The following is an 18,267-nucleotide window of genomic DNA, read 5'->3' as shown; positions in this document are numbered from 1 at the left end:
TTAACTATATTATGTAGTTAATAAAAATAACCCTAGGATATTTAGATATGTTTATATGTGGCCCAAGACAATTCCTCTTACTCAATGTGACCCAGGCAAGCAAAAGGTTGGACATCCATACCTTAAACTATAGATTACATATAACAATTGACCAACTTTCAACCCAAATTGTCCAATTGCTACTTGAGTCTTTGACATGGCCTGATTATTAAAATATGACAATTAATTGCAATTAATCATACATGGAACATGAGGGATCTGAAATATCAGTTAAACTTGCAACAATGAAGATCAAAATTGCTTGGATTCCAAAGTACAGTAGAATAAATAGTTCTGTGAACCCTGTAGTACTTTATGCTTGCTTCTTTCACTCAGTTATTTCCATTCAGGATAATGAGATATTTTGGTGCAAACATTGCAAATACATAAAATAGAAAAATAACTTCACTTCTTATAAAGAAATCTATTTATTTTTAGAACAGCTAATGAGGTTTTTTATGTATTCATCATAATAGTGTTGCAGCTTATATGGATTTGAAATATATTTTAAATACAATAAGATTTTGATTTTATTATCTTTTAAAAATCCTAGACAATGACCAACATGAAGGGTATTAATAATGTTTGATGATTATTCACAGATTGTGACCATTAATAGTAGTCTTTTCTTCATTCATGCTGAGTAATGTCCTTGGTTTAGAACTATCAATTAGTTTCAACAATAGTTTCAGAAAAGGAATGTATTAAATCAGTAATTGCAATATACTGTTTATTAACATTCGAATAAAAATAACCGTAGAATATTTAGATAGATTCAATAAGGAAAGTAACTCCTTATATCTGTGCTACTGTGCAATATTTAGAAATAAATTTTGTTTAGCTTCACTTGGTGAAAGGAAATTGCTTCTTGTAATTACAAAGAAAAATACCAGCATCCTCTGGTCTGATTGCTTATGTACAAAAATTCTGATATGGCTCTAAATATATGCAAAAACAGAAGAGAACAAGCAGAGATGTGGATCCTTCATTGAAATGAAAGAAAAAGCTAGATGCTGACACATGCTGGGCTTCAGATTTGTACTAGATGAATAAATGGTAAATTTTAAAACATTAGTGTAGAACAGTGGTTCCCAAACTTGGCAACTTTAAGACTTGTGGACTTCAACTCCCAGAATTCTCCAGCCAGCAGACCAGAGTTGGCTGGAGAATTCTGGGAGTTGAAGTCCACAAGTCTTAAAGTTGCCAAGTTTGGGAACCACTGGTGTAGAAGATGACCAGGTTGTGGGAGGGGTCCTGTATACCTATAACTACATATCTTATTATGTCTTTAAAAACTTGGGCAGCTACATTCTCTTGTTTGTATAGTACTATTGAAAACATGAATGATAAATATTTTGGGAAGGGGAATTTTGGGGAAAATATTTTTTTGGGAAATAATCAAGCATATTAAATAGGGGGGGAATCAAAAAAACCTTTTAGTATTTGTTACTTTGTGTGTGTATGTCTGTGGGTTAAATTTGAAAAAGTTTTAAAATAAATAACAACAAATATAAAATAAATATACAAAATCCACATTCCTAATTCCATAGGAATCTGATGGAAGGATCTGATGAATGAAAGTGGTACTTCTTGTTCCTACATTTTACTTCCAGATAAATAAATGTGCTCAACTAACCATACTTTCAGCATTCAAAATTTGAAGTGGCCATTTTGAGAATGTTGTTGCTCCCCCCAGACACACACTCACAATTGAAATATGGAGACTACAATAGCAGCTGGTTTTACTTGTGCTGCCTTTATTTGGATCTAATTTAGAGTTGGAGAGGTGGGGCAGAGGAAAAGTCAAATAACAAACATCTCTCTGTGTTACATGGGTTTTATGCTGCTTCTTTTTTTACAGGCAGGGGGCCAAATGTGAATGGTAGACATGCATTAAGTTAGAGTTGATCTGCTGTCAAGCTTTGCAAAAATGATGTCCTTTGTTTATTGAGACTGTAAACAGGTTGCTAACTGTGAAATATATGCACATTATAAATAACCAATAAGCTATTGAGAATGTAGGTTGCCAAATAGACAACCTCCCCTGGTTTGTTACTTATTGAGTTCTACAAGCAGGGTCAAAGAGTGCAAGCATGTGCATTAAGGACTTCAGGCCAATTACCAAAGAAATATATACTTGCTGTTATTATATTATTTATGGACCATGCTGTTCAAGTAAATCAATTGTTGTTGCTTTTTTGTTCCACCTACTTCAGGGTCCCTTTGTGAAGGCAGGTAGCAAATTGCTTCCACAATTTATTACAGAAATGGCAAAAATGTTCTTGATTTTTTTTAAAAAAAATCTACAGTCATTTTTTTTATATAGTTTGATGATAAATAGCATTTGGAATGGACTAGCAATCATCTGTTTTTGAGGTCTAAGAGGACAAATTAAACAGCAAGGAACTTATTTTGCTTTCCCATTATTCCATTTAAGTTGTTCTGTCAGAACTGGTAGATACATCATTTCTGTCTAAAAATGTTTTGCTTCATGATGCAGAACAGAGGAGGGATCAGCCAATGTCATCTTTCCATCTCTAGTCTGCATTTGTTATTTATATAAAAGGGTTAAAACTAGATGGCTCAAGGTGATCCTTTTGCCACAGCATTTATCAGCCCTACTAATCCGGTCAGAGAAAGAACAATGTTGGAACTACATTAATTGTAACAGCAAGAATAACAGAAACTTTGCAAGTCTGAATGTGCTTTCTACACTGGATCTGAAATAATATCCATTTATTCATTTAACTGTCATATTCATATGACCTCTCATCTCACAGAATGTGACTGTGAATGGCATACAATAAAACCATAAATAACAATATTAAAATAGAATGCAATATAAAAATATTGATGCCATTGTTTTTAAAAAGGCTAGGCAAGAGCATTGGCTGTTATGAAGAATAGAACTACTTCAGCAGAGAATCAGTCCCTGAGACCCCAGGCACCAGGTGAAACAGCCAAGGATGGCAGGGAATGAATGGGCAGCAGCCAAGTGTTCAGAGGTGGGGGGACCACAGAGTGGGTGAGTGAGTGACTGAGAAAAAGACCCATCTTCTGGTCCCACCAAATGTAACTCCTTAGTTGATGGGAGTCACAGCATAGTTCTTCTACTAGATCTGATGAGATGGGCAGATGTCAGTGGGAAGAGGCAGTTCCTCAATAACCTGAACCCATGCTATGATGGTCCACGTCAGCACCTGGAATTGGACCCAGAAGCAAACTGGCAGCAAATGCAGCTCTTGGAGTGGAAGTGTAATGTATTCTATTCTAGAGGCACACGTATCTGCCTGCACTGCCACGTTCTCCATCAACAGAAACTTCCTGATAGTCTTCAGGGGAAGACTTGACCAAGTGAACAAGACATGAGAGACAGTGAGCAATTATCTCCTTTTGAAGATAGAACTGAGAATGCAGGTTGTCCTTTGCCTTTTTGTCTCTCTGGTCCTTGCCAGTTGTCTCTTCCCTGCTTTTGCTGACTTTCTATTTGTTTTGCCAGTTAACTATTTTTGACATTAGCTAATATTAACAAATAAACTTCAAACTCCATTTTTGCTAGCTGAACTGACTGGCAGTTGTGTTTACTCTCATGTGGATCATTGACTGGGAGTGTGCTGGATACAAACTAAACTTGTCATTAGCCACAATAATTTAAAAACAACAACCAAACTAACCCCAACACCAGCCAAATCAGAACATTCTAAAGGAATATCCAATTGGGGCAATTTATTCCAAGTTTAGGGCAAAGTTTCTTGCTTTCTTTTGTGCATACTATTGATTAACACAAGTTAATATATTAAAACTTTTTAACAATAATGTTAAATAACCCCTTTCAATTTTTGCAATACTTTGTGACAACTGATATAAATCAATATTTCTAAGAGTGATGAATTATTTCTGTCAATATTTTGCATCAAGTTCAGTTCCTAATTATGTCATTGACACCAACTCCTTAAATATGAAATCTGCTTCTATTCTTTACTAGCTGTAAAGCATAACAAGTTACAGTGAAGTACCAAAAATTATACAGTATATTATTTCCAGCAGTGAACAAATAAATTACTGACATAGATGATATAAAGACAGTGACAAAATTGTTGCAAGAATAGAACATACAGTTCACAACAAGGTCTCTAAATCACACATGCCTTTGATTAAACTGATACCTTAAATCTTGAAATGTTGCATGAACTATTTGTGCTGATTCAGACTGTGCTTGGCATATATAGACATTCAACGCAACCTAGGTCAGTTTTCAACACCTTCTTCTCATTTTCTAACTGTTGTTAGGGATCAGACTCTTTATCACTAATATTTAACATTGAGAGGAATAAAAATGAAGAAATGTATCCTTAAGACATGTCTTCCTTCATAGGAGAATTATAAAACAGAACTTGGGAAAGAAATATATATTTTAAAGTATATGTTGATACGTTCTTAAAGGGTGTTTTAATTGGCACAAATTACACCAGCATTTGAAACTGAGCTTCAGAAGGTACTTCACATATCCTGTTTTCCTAGGGATTAGTGACATGGATGGTTGCTAAGGAAATAGAGGAAATTTAAACAAAGGTGCTTCTCTTCGAGAAGTAGAAACTTTTGTGCATTTTCCAGGGCTGTTTGTTGGATTGTTTATTTTGTGGAACTTTGTGCTTTAAATAGCCTTTTTTTTTTTTTGCCAAACCACATCTAAAGTTAGTTTGATTTATGAGTCAAGAAAGCTATTGGCCTACTACTTCTTGCAGCCATGTGAATAATCTGTCCTTTTGAAAGAACCTTATTGGCATATGCGATGCAGAATTTGACTTCTTTTCCTGTTGGCATGTCTATACAGACATTCCTTCATCGTGAGTTTTAATCAACGCAATGAAAATGGCACCAATTTTTGCAGTTATGGGTGGCCACTGCATTCCTAAGAGGACCAGTACAAGAATTTATTGTGCTACCTTTCATGAGTAGACTATTGGGAAACTAATCATACCCCGAGGAGAGAGGAACACACCAATCTCTCAGCTTGGAAATCCTTTAGGAAGATTTTTTTTCTAATGCACACAGAGCTCATTTAGATATTATGTTCATGTTTTTAAACCACAAATTTCACAAGAAGCACATAATATGCTAACATTTAAATCTTAAAATCTTATTAAACATTTGTACAGGTAGTCTTCGACTTACGATCACAATTGAGCCTAAAATTTATGTTGCTAAGTGTTAAGTGGATTTTGCCCCATTTTACAACTTTTCCTGCTGCATTTGTTAAGTAAATCACTGCAATTGGTAAATTGGTAACTTGGTTGTTAAGTGAATCTGGTTTCTCTATTGAAAGGTGATCACATGACCGGTCAAAACTATGAGTCAGTTGCTAAACACCGGAATTTTGATCCCATGACCAAGGAGATGCTGCAATGTTTGTAAGTGTGAAAAATGATCATAAGTCACTTCTTTCAGTGCTGCTGTAACTTTGAATGATCGTTAAATGAACTATTGTAAATCAAAGATTACCTTTATGTCTCTGAAATATGAAATGCCTTGCAAGACTTCCTAAAAAGAAATTTGTCCATTTTTTTTTATCTTACCAGGAAATGTGCAGCTGCATAAAAATTGCAGCTACTTGTCATAGGGCTACTGAATTGAGATAATGTAGATAATATATATTATATAATGTGGTATAATATCTAATGGCCCATCCTTTTTTTTTTTGACAAAAATATATTTTGAAAGCCTAACATTTCAGTCTCAGTTCCTATCATCTTGATACAGATCTAGGAAATATTCATCTCTTAAACCCTAGAGAGATATTGCCAATCAGCATAGGTGGTATCAATTTAATGGATCAATATGTTAAACTCTGATAAGATAATTTCTGTGTTTCTAAAGTAGTTAAATTATGATCTGTAGCCTGTGAAATCATGCTGTTTCATTGTTGAAGGCATAATGCAGTTCATAAATCTGACTCAGTTCTGGAATCAATACAGAAGTAAATCACATTAAAGCAATGGGCAGATGTCAAGTTTTATGCTGAATACTCTGGATAGTTTTGCTCTGTCCACCTCTACCCTCTGTCATAGTCACCTTTGTTAATAGCTTTGTCTAGTGCAGGGGTGTCAAACTGGTGGCCCATGGGCCAGATGCGTCACACGCAAGTCACACCCACCCCAGCTCCATGAAGGAGAAAAATATTGCAATATGGCGCGTGACCCCGTGAGCTTGACACCCATTGTTGAGTGTAATTTTTCATCTGACAGACCTAGACTGCAAACATATTACTGGCTGATACAGATAGTCCTTGGCTTATGACTACAGTTGAGCCCAAAATTTCTGTTGCTAAGTGAAACACTTGTTAAGTGAGTTTTGCTTCATTTTACAACCTTTCTTGCCACAGTTGTTAAGTGAATTACTGCAGTTGTTAAGTTAGTAACATGGTTGTTCAGTGAATCTGGCTTCCCCATTGACTTTGCTTATGAGAAGGTTACAAAAGATGATCCCATGACTCCTGGACACTGCAACCGTCATAAATATGAGCCAGTTGCCAAGAGTCTTAATTTTGATCACATAACCATGGGATGCATCAATGATTATAAGTGTGAAAAATGGTCATAAGTAACTTTTTTTAGTGCTGTGGTAACTTCAAATGGTCACTAAGTGAACTGTTTAAGTTGAGGACTACCTATAGATAACGTCACAAATTAAAGATCTTTTTGCTGCCATTTTCAGTCATCTATATTTTAATTATCCAAACTCAGTAGCTGTACATGGGTCCTGGCAGCCAGTGGGATGAAACTGGGGGACAGTAACATTTCAGCGAGGCTCATCCAAATACCATGTGCTTTTATGTATTTAAAAAAAAAGGGAGAGGGGAAGAGAAAATAAAGAAAAGTTCTTATGCGTGTGAAAGAAAGGTGCAAGGGTGGACAGGCTGTATAATTGTAGAATTTTTTAAAATCTGGTGGTGCATTTAGTTGTAAAAACAATCACAAATCATCATAGTTCTCTTTTAATTTGTCATGTCTTCCTTTCTTAGATTACCTTACTGGCCAATTGGTTAATAAAAAATAATCCTCTCATTGATGCTCCAATGGTTGATGTGCACAATAATGAAGTAGTGATGCTCCTGGGAAACAGTTGAAGATATCTGAATAGGCAATAGTCTATTCCTCACTAGTACACCAGTTGTTATTTTGTTAAAAAAAATTCACCCCCAAAATGCTCAATATCATTGGTTACATTCTAATATCAGCTGTACCCTAAGGGTCAACCCATGTATATCAGCAGGAAGAAATAGGAACAGGCTCCTACTTGGCCTAGGCTACTGGCCAACTGCATCCCCAATCTTCTCATCATCTTCCCTTTCTCGTTTTGATGACTTCTTTAGCAACCCTTACCAGTCTCCTTGACTTTTCCCCATTCTTAACACTCCACAACACTTTTGCTGAAAACAATGTTTCACTCTGTATCTGCATCTTCATTTCAATGTATATGCAGACCAAATGACCTCTGGGTGCAGAGAATGCAAAGCCAATATTCTTTGTATAGAATACTTCACATGCGGAAGATTTGTAGTATTGCTTACTGCTAACATATAAACATGTTTATCCTGTGTTCCATATTTGGGTATTTTTAGAAGAAAAACAAATAAGGAGTGACACTAAGCAAAAGACTGGTCTTCAGAGGGTAGGACTCAAATGCACAAAAATAGAAGAAAAAAAATTCTAATATTGATTAGGGGAAGTGGGGTAGGACAGGAACAATTGTTCCTATTCCATGCCTGAATGGTGCTCCATTGAAAGTATGGTTAAGAATTTGAAGTAATCAGGTATATATTTCATTCAAGAGAGTAATTGTCTGACTGTCTGTCTGTCATCTTTTTGTTTCTATCATATATCTGTCATCTACTATCTATCTATCTATCTATCTATCTATCTATCTATCTATCTATCTATCTATCATCTATCATCTTGTAATTATTTCAAACTTGGTCTCTCTCTCTCTCTCTCTCTCTCTCTCTCTCTCTCTCTCTCTGCAATTGGCTTCTATGAGAGCAACAATGAAGTAGGAAAAAAGACTCTGTGAAGATCAAATATACACATAACATGGTTACCTGTCATGCTAAGTTAAGGCAAGGGTAGAACCTACCACTACCATGAGATCTCCAAACCCTGTCAGTTGATTGAGAATATGGAACTTTGAAAAATATTTTATTCCTTTCTGATAAAGAGGGATAGAGTTTTTTCCTTAGGTATATTCAAATATGATATGTACACCTGGGCATATAGCTTCACTTGTTGAAATGCTGAACATTTTTTTCTCTTTGTAGAGTAGCATAAACTAAAAAGACTTAAATTTCAAATGAAGACTACTTTCCATTTGTCAGCTAGATCAATATGAGAATGGGAATTCTTTACAATTGTTTCCATAGTGACTTATCACTGCTACTGTCACAATTGACAATTTGTTAATGTTATCACAATGAACATCACCTCCAACATAAGGCTTCAGAAATGCCAATTTCACAGTCTGTGCACAATGACAACTACTTCTAGCTTAGTAGTATAAAATATCACTACAGTTTATGTATGCATTTTGGGAGTGGGAGGTTTAAAGAAAGATGTTAATCTTATATATGAAAGATAACTCAAAAAGATTTGGGGAGAGATATATGGATTACTCTAGCAATTCCATACTATAAAATCAAGAGTCTCCTATTTTTTTTCTTATTCAAAACTTGTTGGAAATTCTTTCAAAGAATGGAAATTTTCTACCTGATCTGATAGCCATAGCGTTTTCCCCCTGTGCAATGGGAATGCATATGTAGAGCAATGAAATATGTCACATGAAAAATCACAAAAAACACAGAAAACAAAAAAGTTAGGGCATCAGACAAACAGGGAAATATTACAATAAAAATGTCAATCAATATAAGGACAAACAAATAGCCTTAAGGCACATCATGAAAGTGTGATTAAAGAATCACAAGTTTCCTTGTAGCAGAGATATACAGATGGTCACTGTGTACAAAGAATTAGTTCACAGATGCAAAGTAAATTATACATTCCATGAATTAAACATGGGGGGGGGGGAGGAATTCTGAAGATACAAATAATCCTTGCTTTGTGGAAGTTGGGCAATGCCAAAAAATCTATTAAAAAGAAGACATGGAGTTGGATGGCTAAGTGCAGGGCTGTCGAACTCCCAGTCAGTGGACTGGATGCATCACACACTGGCCACATCCTGGCCCGGTTTAGTGAAGGGGAAAAAAGTCCCAATTATATCATGTGATGCCACTATGATGACATGAGTTTGACACCCCTGGCTAAGTGGATCAGGAGAAATATTTTGTGTAAGATAGTATAATGAATAAATGCAATCACCCATACATTTTCCTATTAATTGTTTGCAAGAAAGGTAAAGGGCATAAAATATTATAAGACATATTGAAATGGAATGAAGCTATGCAATAGCACTATTGCGTATTTGTAATAATGCAAAAATTGGCAGGAATTCATTGTAAGTAGGTTGCTTATTTGATCAAACCCCACTCCCAATACATGAGATTGTAGATTGGTGTTCTGGGACTCCATGATAACAAATTTTATAGAGAGGAGTTATAGTTCAGCACCATAGCATATTTTGTGTGTGTGTGGGGGGGGGGACCTTTCTAACATTATTCTATAATATTTCCAGTTTTAAAGCAGTTTGACTACAGTGACTGGTGACAACCTTGGCCAAAATGATTGGCAATAAAAACTGGAGCATGGCTTCACAGACATCACATAGTATTGTTGAACCTGAGCAGGTCAAGGCTGGAATAGAACTGGGGATCTTAAGTTCTGCAGTTACAGAAAAGTGATGATTGAAATATTATAATAAAATAAAATAAAAAAGTGGAGTGTAGTCAATATAAGACAGATTTTTAAATTCATATACTTTATCATGCTAACCTGTGTTTAATTTTTGTGAGTATTTTGTTATATTTCTTATATTGTTTCATAATATTTGTATGGCAGGTCCCATATTTCTATGGCAGCTCCAAAGAGCTTTAGTTTATATTCCTGGGAATACATCTGCATAACAAATAATTGGTAGAATTCATTGTGACCTCACATAATACATAATTCTTAATATTCTTGCAGGTCTATATTCAGCTTATTAAAACCATTTGCATTCTACAGAAATGCAAAAATCATAGTTTTGCGTAAAACCTTGAATAATATTTCACATAAAGGTATCAATATGGTTTGAACAATGAAAAGTGGAAATTAAAGATAGATGAAATGCAGTTACCCCATCAATTCTAGGTGATAAATCTGACTAGAACAAGTAATTTTTCAAGAGAATTCAAGAATAGTGGATACACTTACTGCAGTTTACAGGATAAGTACAGATTTATAACCAATTGTGTAATTTCAAATGTAATTTCAACATATCTTTTTTACAATGCTCACAGTAGAGAACATCAGCTGTATTAACAGGACTTCTTTATCAAAATTATCTCAAAACAAGCCACCAACCACTGTACAATTACAAACCACCACCACATTTTTAATTTGTACATGAACATGAGGGAGTTAAATTCCTTTGACAATCAATAGGCATGAGCCCACAAAATCCATAAATTGTACGATGTCAAAAACACAACCAGTCCTTCCCTCCCGAAAGGAGAAAAGAGAAGAAAACAACAAAGAAGTGGATCTGTGTTTGAGTGATGGACAGAACTTGTTTACATGTTCTATAAAATTCAGAAATTCCAACAAAGTAGTACTTGAATATTGCCTCACTGAACTAGTAAAAACTAGATTGCTTTTATTTGTTTTATAATCTCCCAGATTGCCAGTATCTGTAGCAAAAAGATTGGAAAAAAAAGTCATTTCATGGCACTATTTCATTGGGTTTAGGCAATGGTATATTCTGCTGCTGTTGATTTTCCTTATTGACTTGGTAGCTGTGAAATCCATATGCTAATACTTCTAATGATCAACCATTCCTTTTGACTTTTGGTAACAAGTATTCTCATGCAGTTAATATCAAAAAGAACTTTGTGCTCCACATCTGTGATTTCCAAATTTCCATTTTTAAATTCTCCTAGTCTCAAGAAGGTAGTACATTGCCTTTCCTTTTTGCCCCCAACAGTTTTTTCTCCAACTTCCAGAGCACCATGATGCAAAACATCATTTTGTCGGTCTTCAGTACCGGTGACAACTTTGATTTTGTTAATTTTAAGAGGCCTATCAAAGACAACGACGTAAAAATCTCCAGTTGAGGGTGCTTTTGCCCAGAAGTATTCATCCACACTACTATATGCCTTGCTCGCCTCATAATTCTCAAATACGTTCATATTGGTATGCAAGTTGGCAGGAGGGTTATCTGGAAGGTCAAACGAATCCTCTTCAAAGTCATCATCTTTTAATTTATTTTCAGCTCCTTTATAAGATGAGTAATATCCCATGTGCTGAAAAAGGGATGGTTTGAAACGTATGACATCCTTTTGAGCCAACAGCCCACGGAAATGTATCAGCAACCAATCACAAGGCATTTCCTGGTAGAACATCAATAAAAAATGAGCCAGACGAGGGAGATCATGGGAATGATACAATTTCCCAATGTAACCCAACTTGGAAAATTCTAAAGTTACCCAGTAGGTTCCCTCTCGTGAAGTTATGACTTTCTTAATAACAGTCAAGAAGTTTTTTGCACATCTAACATCATCTTCTAACATTACATAATAATCAGAAAGGTTAGCACAAAAGTTAAGCAAGAATGCATAATCAACATTTTGCTTGGAGCGAAATTTCACCCGGTCTTCTGGATCATTGTAATTTCTCTTAAGTCCATTCAAAACTGGATAATATTCCTCTGGTGTATGGATTACCATTAATCTGCCAGCAATTACATGATGGGCAAATTTCTGTGAAATATCTTGAACCATGTTATCACACCAGGTGGAGTCAAATTCTGCCAGATGTACGACCACAGCAATTTCTTTCAGCTCTTCATAACTTGACTGTTCAAATATAGACTTGATTGTCTCCAGCAAATAATTCCCTTTTTTCCTTTTGACTGAAGATAGTCCAATGGTAAGATATCCTGAATAATAATGATGAAAATAAAAAGAATATTTAAGTTCTATAGAACTGAGCAATAAAAGCAAATTTACTTGTTATTCATAACAAATGATTGGGAACATAAAAACATAATCAACAAATATGTGTGTATATCCATCAGAATGTTTCCCTTCTTGCTTTGGCTGCTTTTGAAACAATTCTTCTTGCATATATCTCTTAGCAAACATTTTGCCTTGTCTGTCCATCCGTCCATCCATCCATCCATCCATCCATCCATCTGTTCACCCATCCATCCATTTCCCTAGCTCAATAAAGAAAGGGCCTCTTACCATTCAAGTAATAGACTTTTAGACTGTATGCATTAAAGTGGATGAACTAAATTATGCTAAAATGTCTTCCATTGAAAGTGGTGGGATTTTAACCGTACTTAAGTCTATCTGGGTTCATGTAAGAATATGTTTTGAATTAGCCTTTCAAAATTGCTTGGGAGACATGATTTTGGCACTTTGAATTCAAAGATAATAATATCTTCTCTATTGCACCCTAGTATGTTTGCCTTATCATTTTAGGAGAAATGAGACCACATCTCTAACAAGCAGAGAAAGCAATTGCTGTTGTATCAAAATTACCATGTGGTAAATGTGGATACAGAACTTTGGGGATGGTTCCTTATGCTCTTCCAAACTAACAGAGACATATTTTTAGGAGCCTGGAAACAAAGAATTAAGAATTTCCTTATTTCTGCAAAGTTTTGGCTATTTATAAGCTATAGCTATCATTATTAAAATACAGCGTAGTTACACAATTTGCTTGTCTGTGTTTCTTGGGAGATCTGTAGATGTAGTTTGGATTTATCAGGAGAAATTTGATCCTAAATTCTTGTGAAGAGTCCTCTGCTGATGGTATATTATAAAATATTTTGCATTGCATCTAATAAATAACTTTACTGTATATGATATGAGCCCATCAACCTCAACTGTATGTTTGCATCATCACAGGTTTTTGATGACACTAAACCTTTTTAGAATGCCAACTGTTTTCTTAAATATGGTTATCATTCTATCTTTAGTTAAACAGAGAGCCTTAGTAGAAAAGTGCATCTCTCATGTAATCCATAAATGAAAATGATATAGTGTGAAGTTGAACTATTTGTGGTGTTCCCCAACAGCTACCTAATTCCAAGAGCAGACAAAGATTTTTGAACTCTGAAAGTTCAATGAAAGACAGCAGCAAAACGTCTTCATGGAAATCTGTGTTAACAATGAATTCTTCCCAAACAAGTTCTTTGAAGAAGCCAGAACTAACAACGGTTTTTGTAATCCTTTGTTCATGCCAGGAGAAAAGACATAAAAGAACTCAGCTGGCAAAACCAATCATTTCCTGATCTTCTTTTAATTTCTATCATTTTTCTTTCTTCCATTTTTCTTAGGTAGCCACTAACTGTGCCTCAGGATAGAAATCCATGAAAGAAAGATAAGGTTATGTCCATGTATGGTGTAGGTTGCCTAGCACTGATAAAAAGGTAACCTCCCTCTCTCGTTCTCTTTTTATTCTCCCTCATCAACTAGAGAGACCCTTACACACTTTTTTGCCTTGAAAGCAAGCTCTCATTTTTATTCTCAGATTCCAGGTTAAGCTGTGATGTTCAACATGCTCAAATATTCCCTGCTTAGCAACTAGATATGTTTGTGTGGTGTTAATGCAAAGCTACAACTTTTAAATCTTTACTCTTTCTTTTTGCTGTGGCAAGAAATTTAAGACTGCATCTGTATATTTCTTTCTTTGCTATAACGATAAGCTTTGGGATTTTTCTCCTTCACTGCTGTAGCAAGAAACTACATCTTTTTATATATGTCTTTGCTTGCTTGCTTTTACTTACTCAGTCTATGGCTTAAATTCTCTGTATGTTCCATTAAAGAAGATCACTTCTCAAATCCCCCTACTTCCTATCTTTGAAACTTGCATTTTTTTTCTCTCTCTCGTTGAATAGAATGAAATTTCATTCCCCATAGATCAGGGGTCTCCAACCTTGTCAACTTTAAGCCTGGCAGACTTCAACTCCCAGAATTCTGGAAGTTGAAGTCCGCCAGGCTTAAAGTTGACAAGGTTGGAGACCCCTGCCATAGATGGTTAATTGCTCAAGTTCTCTGGCTTAGCATTTGGGCTGTAATTGTTTAAGAATGCTGTCTGAAACTGTTATTTGATTGCATTATATATCTTTTGGATCAAATATTTCTCAATACAATGTACTAATGGATTATTAATTATAGCTTCATTTTAGACTTCCAGATTGCATTAACCCATTTATAAGTCTCTGGATGCTAGAGAGAAACAGTATGACATGGTAGGTCCCCCTCTTCCCATTTTTTCCCCAACCTGGGCCAAAATATGATTTGTTTGCTTTTGCTTTAGAATTTTGTATACATCTACGTATGATGGTATGGAAACATAATTATGCATTAGGATATTCTAGCAAGTTGAGGTTGATTCAATTATTTTTGGTTAAAAAAAATTAATTCTTGCAATGTGTAAACTAGCTTTTCTCCCCTAATTTATCTGTATGATCAGGCAGTTCGTGGGAGCAACATATGAGCAAAATTGCTGTTGGCTGTTTAAGGAGAATATGAGATATTAAAAATGATTCTCAGACCTATGAAAAATAACTACTAAAAGTAGAGCTACTCTATTTGTTTGATATCCCACTTTTGAAAGGGAAATGCCTGAGCTCTCTTATATCTAAACTTCAACAGAGACAGAGAACATCTGGCTCACCTTTTCTGGATTTAGAAGTTGAGCAAGTTTAATCCTGGTTAGTAGTTGAATTAACCAACGAACCCCAGAGAAATAAATTAGGCAGGGAAAGTAAAAAGAAAAAAGAAAAAAGAAAGAAACATGCTTCTGGAAGAGAGCAATGACAAATTACTTCAATACAGCTAGCAAGCATGTCCAAGGGTCCCCCAGGAGTTGAGCTGATCTTGAGGACATGTTTACTTTTATACCATGCAAAGGTAAAATTCTAGAAGGATCAGAAGGATGTTCCCCAGTTCAGCGAGATTACAAAACCCTGCCTCTTCTTCTGAGTTGCACATAAGCTTTTTATGTTCTGTGAAAAAGGAGCTTATTAATATAATGGCAACTTAAAGCTTCTTTCATTGCCCTCTAAAAAGCTGATGAACTTACATCTGCCACATTTTCTTTGTGACATTTAGAATAGATAAAAACACTATTTGTTGTTAAGAAAATGGAAAAATTCTGTTCCTTACTTTTTCTTAGTAAAGGTGTGCCAGCCAGATAGCGATAGGAAACATTTATTGATCCTGAGAAGTTGGACAGATCTTTAAAACTGTGAACATACCGCTCGGAATTTAATTGATGTGTTGCCGTATCTCTGATTAACTGCTTATCTCCATTCTAGAAGTTGGAAGAGAGAAGAAAAACAAAATAAAAGACACATAGCATAATTATTGTAAGAAGTGGAAGGAAGCAATACAAACAATATTTTGTATTATTTATCTGCTTCAATCTTACTTTATATCCAGTCCAGGTACAGGCATGTTTAATATATATATATATATATATATATATATATATATATATATATATATATATATATATATATATATATATAAATAAAGTTTCCTATGTTTTCCAGCACCAAGACAGGACATATCATGTTATGTCAGATATGTTCAGATCTATATACAGTATAGACTCTTATAGATAGTTCTCAGGTGTAGAACTATCAAATGCTCTTAAGGAGAAAGCCAGTAGTGTTAAATAGTCCAAAATGTAATTGACTAGAATCCAATCTCTTTTGTTTGGGAAGAATGGTCTCTATTGTTTTCCTTTGGTAACAGATTGAACTGTCCGTTTGGAATTATACCAGCTCTCACATTTATTAACTCTGATCCCTTTGAATCAATGACAGGTAATCATAGGAGTCAATAATACTCCCTCTATAAAACCAGCAAGACTGCCAGAAGTCACAATTTAGTTTATCTATCTATCTAGCTAAGCATTAACCGGATATATCTCAATCTAGCAACCTAGTGCTTTTTTCCAGCAGTTGCACCCAAAATTATAGGAAAGAGGTTAGTGGGTGTTGCATATTATTAGTAGAGAAAAATTGAAAGTTTTAGTGGATTTATGAAAGTGACCAAGTTTATATAACAAGGGAACATCAAGGGTTGTATAGGGGTTCTAAAACCAATAGGTTTCTGATTTCTAGGATTAAATTAGGCTAAAGGATAAAGTCTTATCTGCTATAAAGCTCTGAGTTCAGAAGATAGGCAAGATAAGAACCCTATAAATGGGAAAATTGATTGGCTCCAAATCACATGGAACTCCAGTGTTTTAGACTTGAAAATAAAAGTTTAAAAATTCTTCTTATGACACAGATGATACAGAAGGAATTTTCCCAATACGCCATGCTAAAACAACATGAATGTCTTCATGTGGATGTCCCATGAGTTCACTCCAGTTTGATGTGGTCATCGTTTCTCTTTCAAGACCATCTCTCTCTAGACCATCTAGAGTTAAGAATGATAGTCGATATTTCATTATTTAGCTAAATAATCATAAATCAAAATGTTGCTTTGTGATATAGTTATTGTTGTTATTCTACTATGTGTGGATATTTTGAATATTAATTAATATTTCATTTAACTAAGTCAGATATTATGCTCAATGTACTCTTGGCTTTTTACTGGAGATTAATAAAAATAATAATATACTTTTATTGTATAATCTCCTTTCCCCTCCTCCTGGAAATAAGGCTAGAAGCCAGGATCTCAGATTTTCTTTGAAATAATCACTGAATGTTATTTCACTAATACAAAATTTGGCAGTCTGAACAATGCTTTCTTGTGATTCTTTCTTCTTTAATGCATCTTTAAGTTAGGCTTCCTCTACTTGTATTCCTTTCTACTTCTCAGAGGATATTCATGCAAAAACTACTTTGTTGCATTGCATTGAAATAGAGATTTTTTTGTCCCTTTTTTCATGGCAGCTTAATGTGGCTAATGCTGGTAAGCAGCTTTAGTCATAGCACATGTCTAGAAACCTGGAAAGGAAATTTGCATAACTGTTGAAAATCCAAAGAAGTCAATTTCCTTGCATGCTGTCTGCATCTTTTGAGAAGTCTCAGCAGTAATGCAATCTATTTCCAGCTTCTGACAGCTGTGTGACTCCTCACCTTCCTCCTCTGTCCCTTGGCTCCCTGTGCCAATTAATTTCCCCCCATACCTTACCCAAGAGAAGATGACAAAGCAAACTGAACTTCTTTCTTGTCCTCTCTTCTCTCCGAATCAGTCTGAAAAAGGTGACTAGGTATTCACCAAAGAAGGGGGTGAAGCAGAAGATTTGATAGCGGAAGACAGGAGGGTTAGCTAGACATTTTTCACCTATGTTCTAACTTCTAACATCAAGTATCTATATTCACTTTTCCTTGACATTGCCTCTCTGTTTATAAACTGCTCATTCTCTGAAGGATTATAGGTTATATTAATTAATTAAGACAAAACAATAGGACTAAATGCAAAACATAATGAACTAAAGTGAAAGATATACTACATATGTGTCTCACTGATAGAGAAGCAGTGAAGGGATAAAGGCATGCTTAGAAAAAAGGATCATGTGCCCTAGGTGAATGATTAAAACCAGGTCTTCATCTGGTACAAAAGGCAAATATTATTAACACTACTCTGGCCTCCAAAGGAAGGTCATTCTAACTTGTGTTGTACTTTTATTATCACTGCCTCAATCACTTTCACATGTTCATTCAGGGTCCTGAGGACTACACATCTAAGTACACCTGGAGAGTTTTAAAATGCTTGTTGTTTCCTATGCTTTTGGATTTTAAATACAAAAGCTTTCAAAAAAACATAACAAAACCATTAATCTTCTTCATTAATCAGAACACAAACAATATAATGGAGAAATCAGAAATGATGAGAGCTCTGCCCATAAAGAGAAAAAAAAGTAAAACAAAGAAATAAGTAAAGAAATCAAAACCTTCATAAAGGTCAACAACATCCAACATTACAAATGAAAATAAAATCATGAATTGTTTTAACCAGGGCTTGTTGAATAAGCTAAAAACAAGGCAGATGAACAGGGTAATCATTTGGCCAATTCCTGATTTGTTGCATATTCTTCCTAATGCAATCTT

General features: G+C 35.0%; 1 protein-coding gene across 1 annotated transcript; it reads right to left on the bottom strand.

Annotated features, from left to right (window-relative positions):
- Nucleotides 1-10,432: 10,432 nt before the first annotated feature.
- MGAT4C (MGAT4 family member C) lies at nt 10,433-15,652 on the bottom strand. The gene is made up of 3 exons (XM_032221168.1): nt 15,647-15,652; nt 15,362-15,509; nt 10,433-12,120 (listed from the first exon to the last, which is right to left on the bottom strand). Exons 1-3 carry the CDS (start codon nt 15,650-15,652, stop codon nt 10,964-10,966), a joined length of 1,311 nt encoding a protein of 436 aa, XP_032077059.1. The 3' UTR covers nt 10,433-10,963.
- Between the last annotated feature and the right edge of the window lie 2,615 nt (nt 15,653-18,267).

This window comes from Thamnophis elegans, chromosome 7 (genome assembly GCF_009769535.1).
Source record: "Thamnophis elegans isolate rThaEle1 chromosome 7, rThaEle1.pri, whole genome shotgun sequence".
Classification (NCBI taxonomy): domain Eukaryota; kingdom Metazoa; phylum Chordata; class Lepidosauria; order Squamata; family Colubridae; genus Thamnophis; species Thamnophis elegans.
Note: the sequence above shows the minus strand (reverse complement) of the source record. Positions and strands in the feature narration are given on the sequence as shown.

Bases quoted from the DNA above. Each gene is read 5' to 3' on its own strand.
- MGAT4C (XM_032221168.1), bottom strand. The intron at 12,121-15,361 runs GTAAGGAACAGA...ATTATTATTCAG, and splicing joins CACACCTTTACTAAGAAAAA to GATATCTTACCATTGGACTA.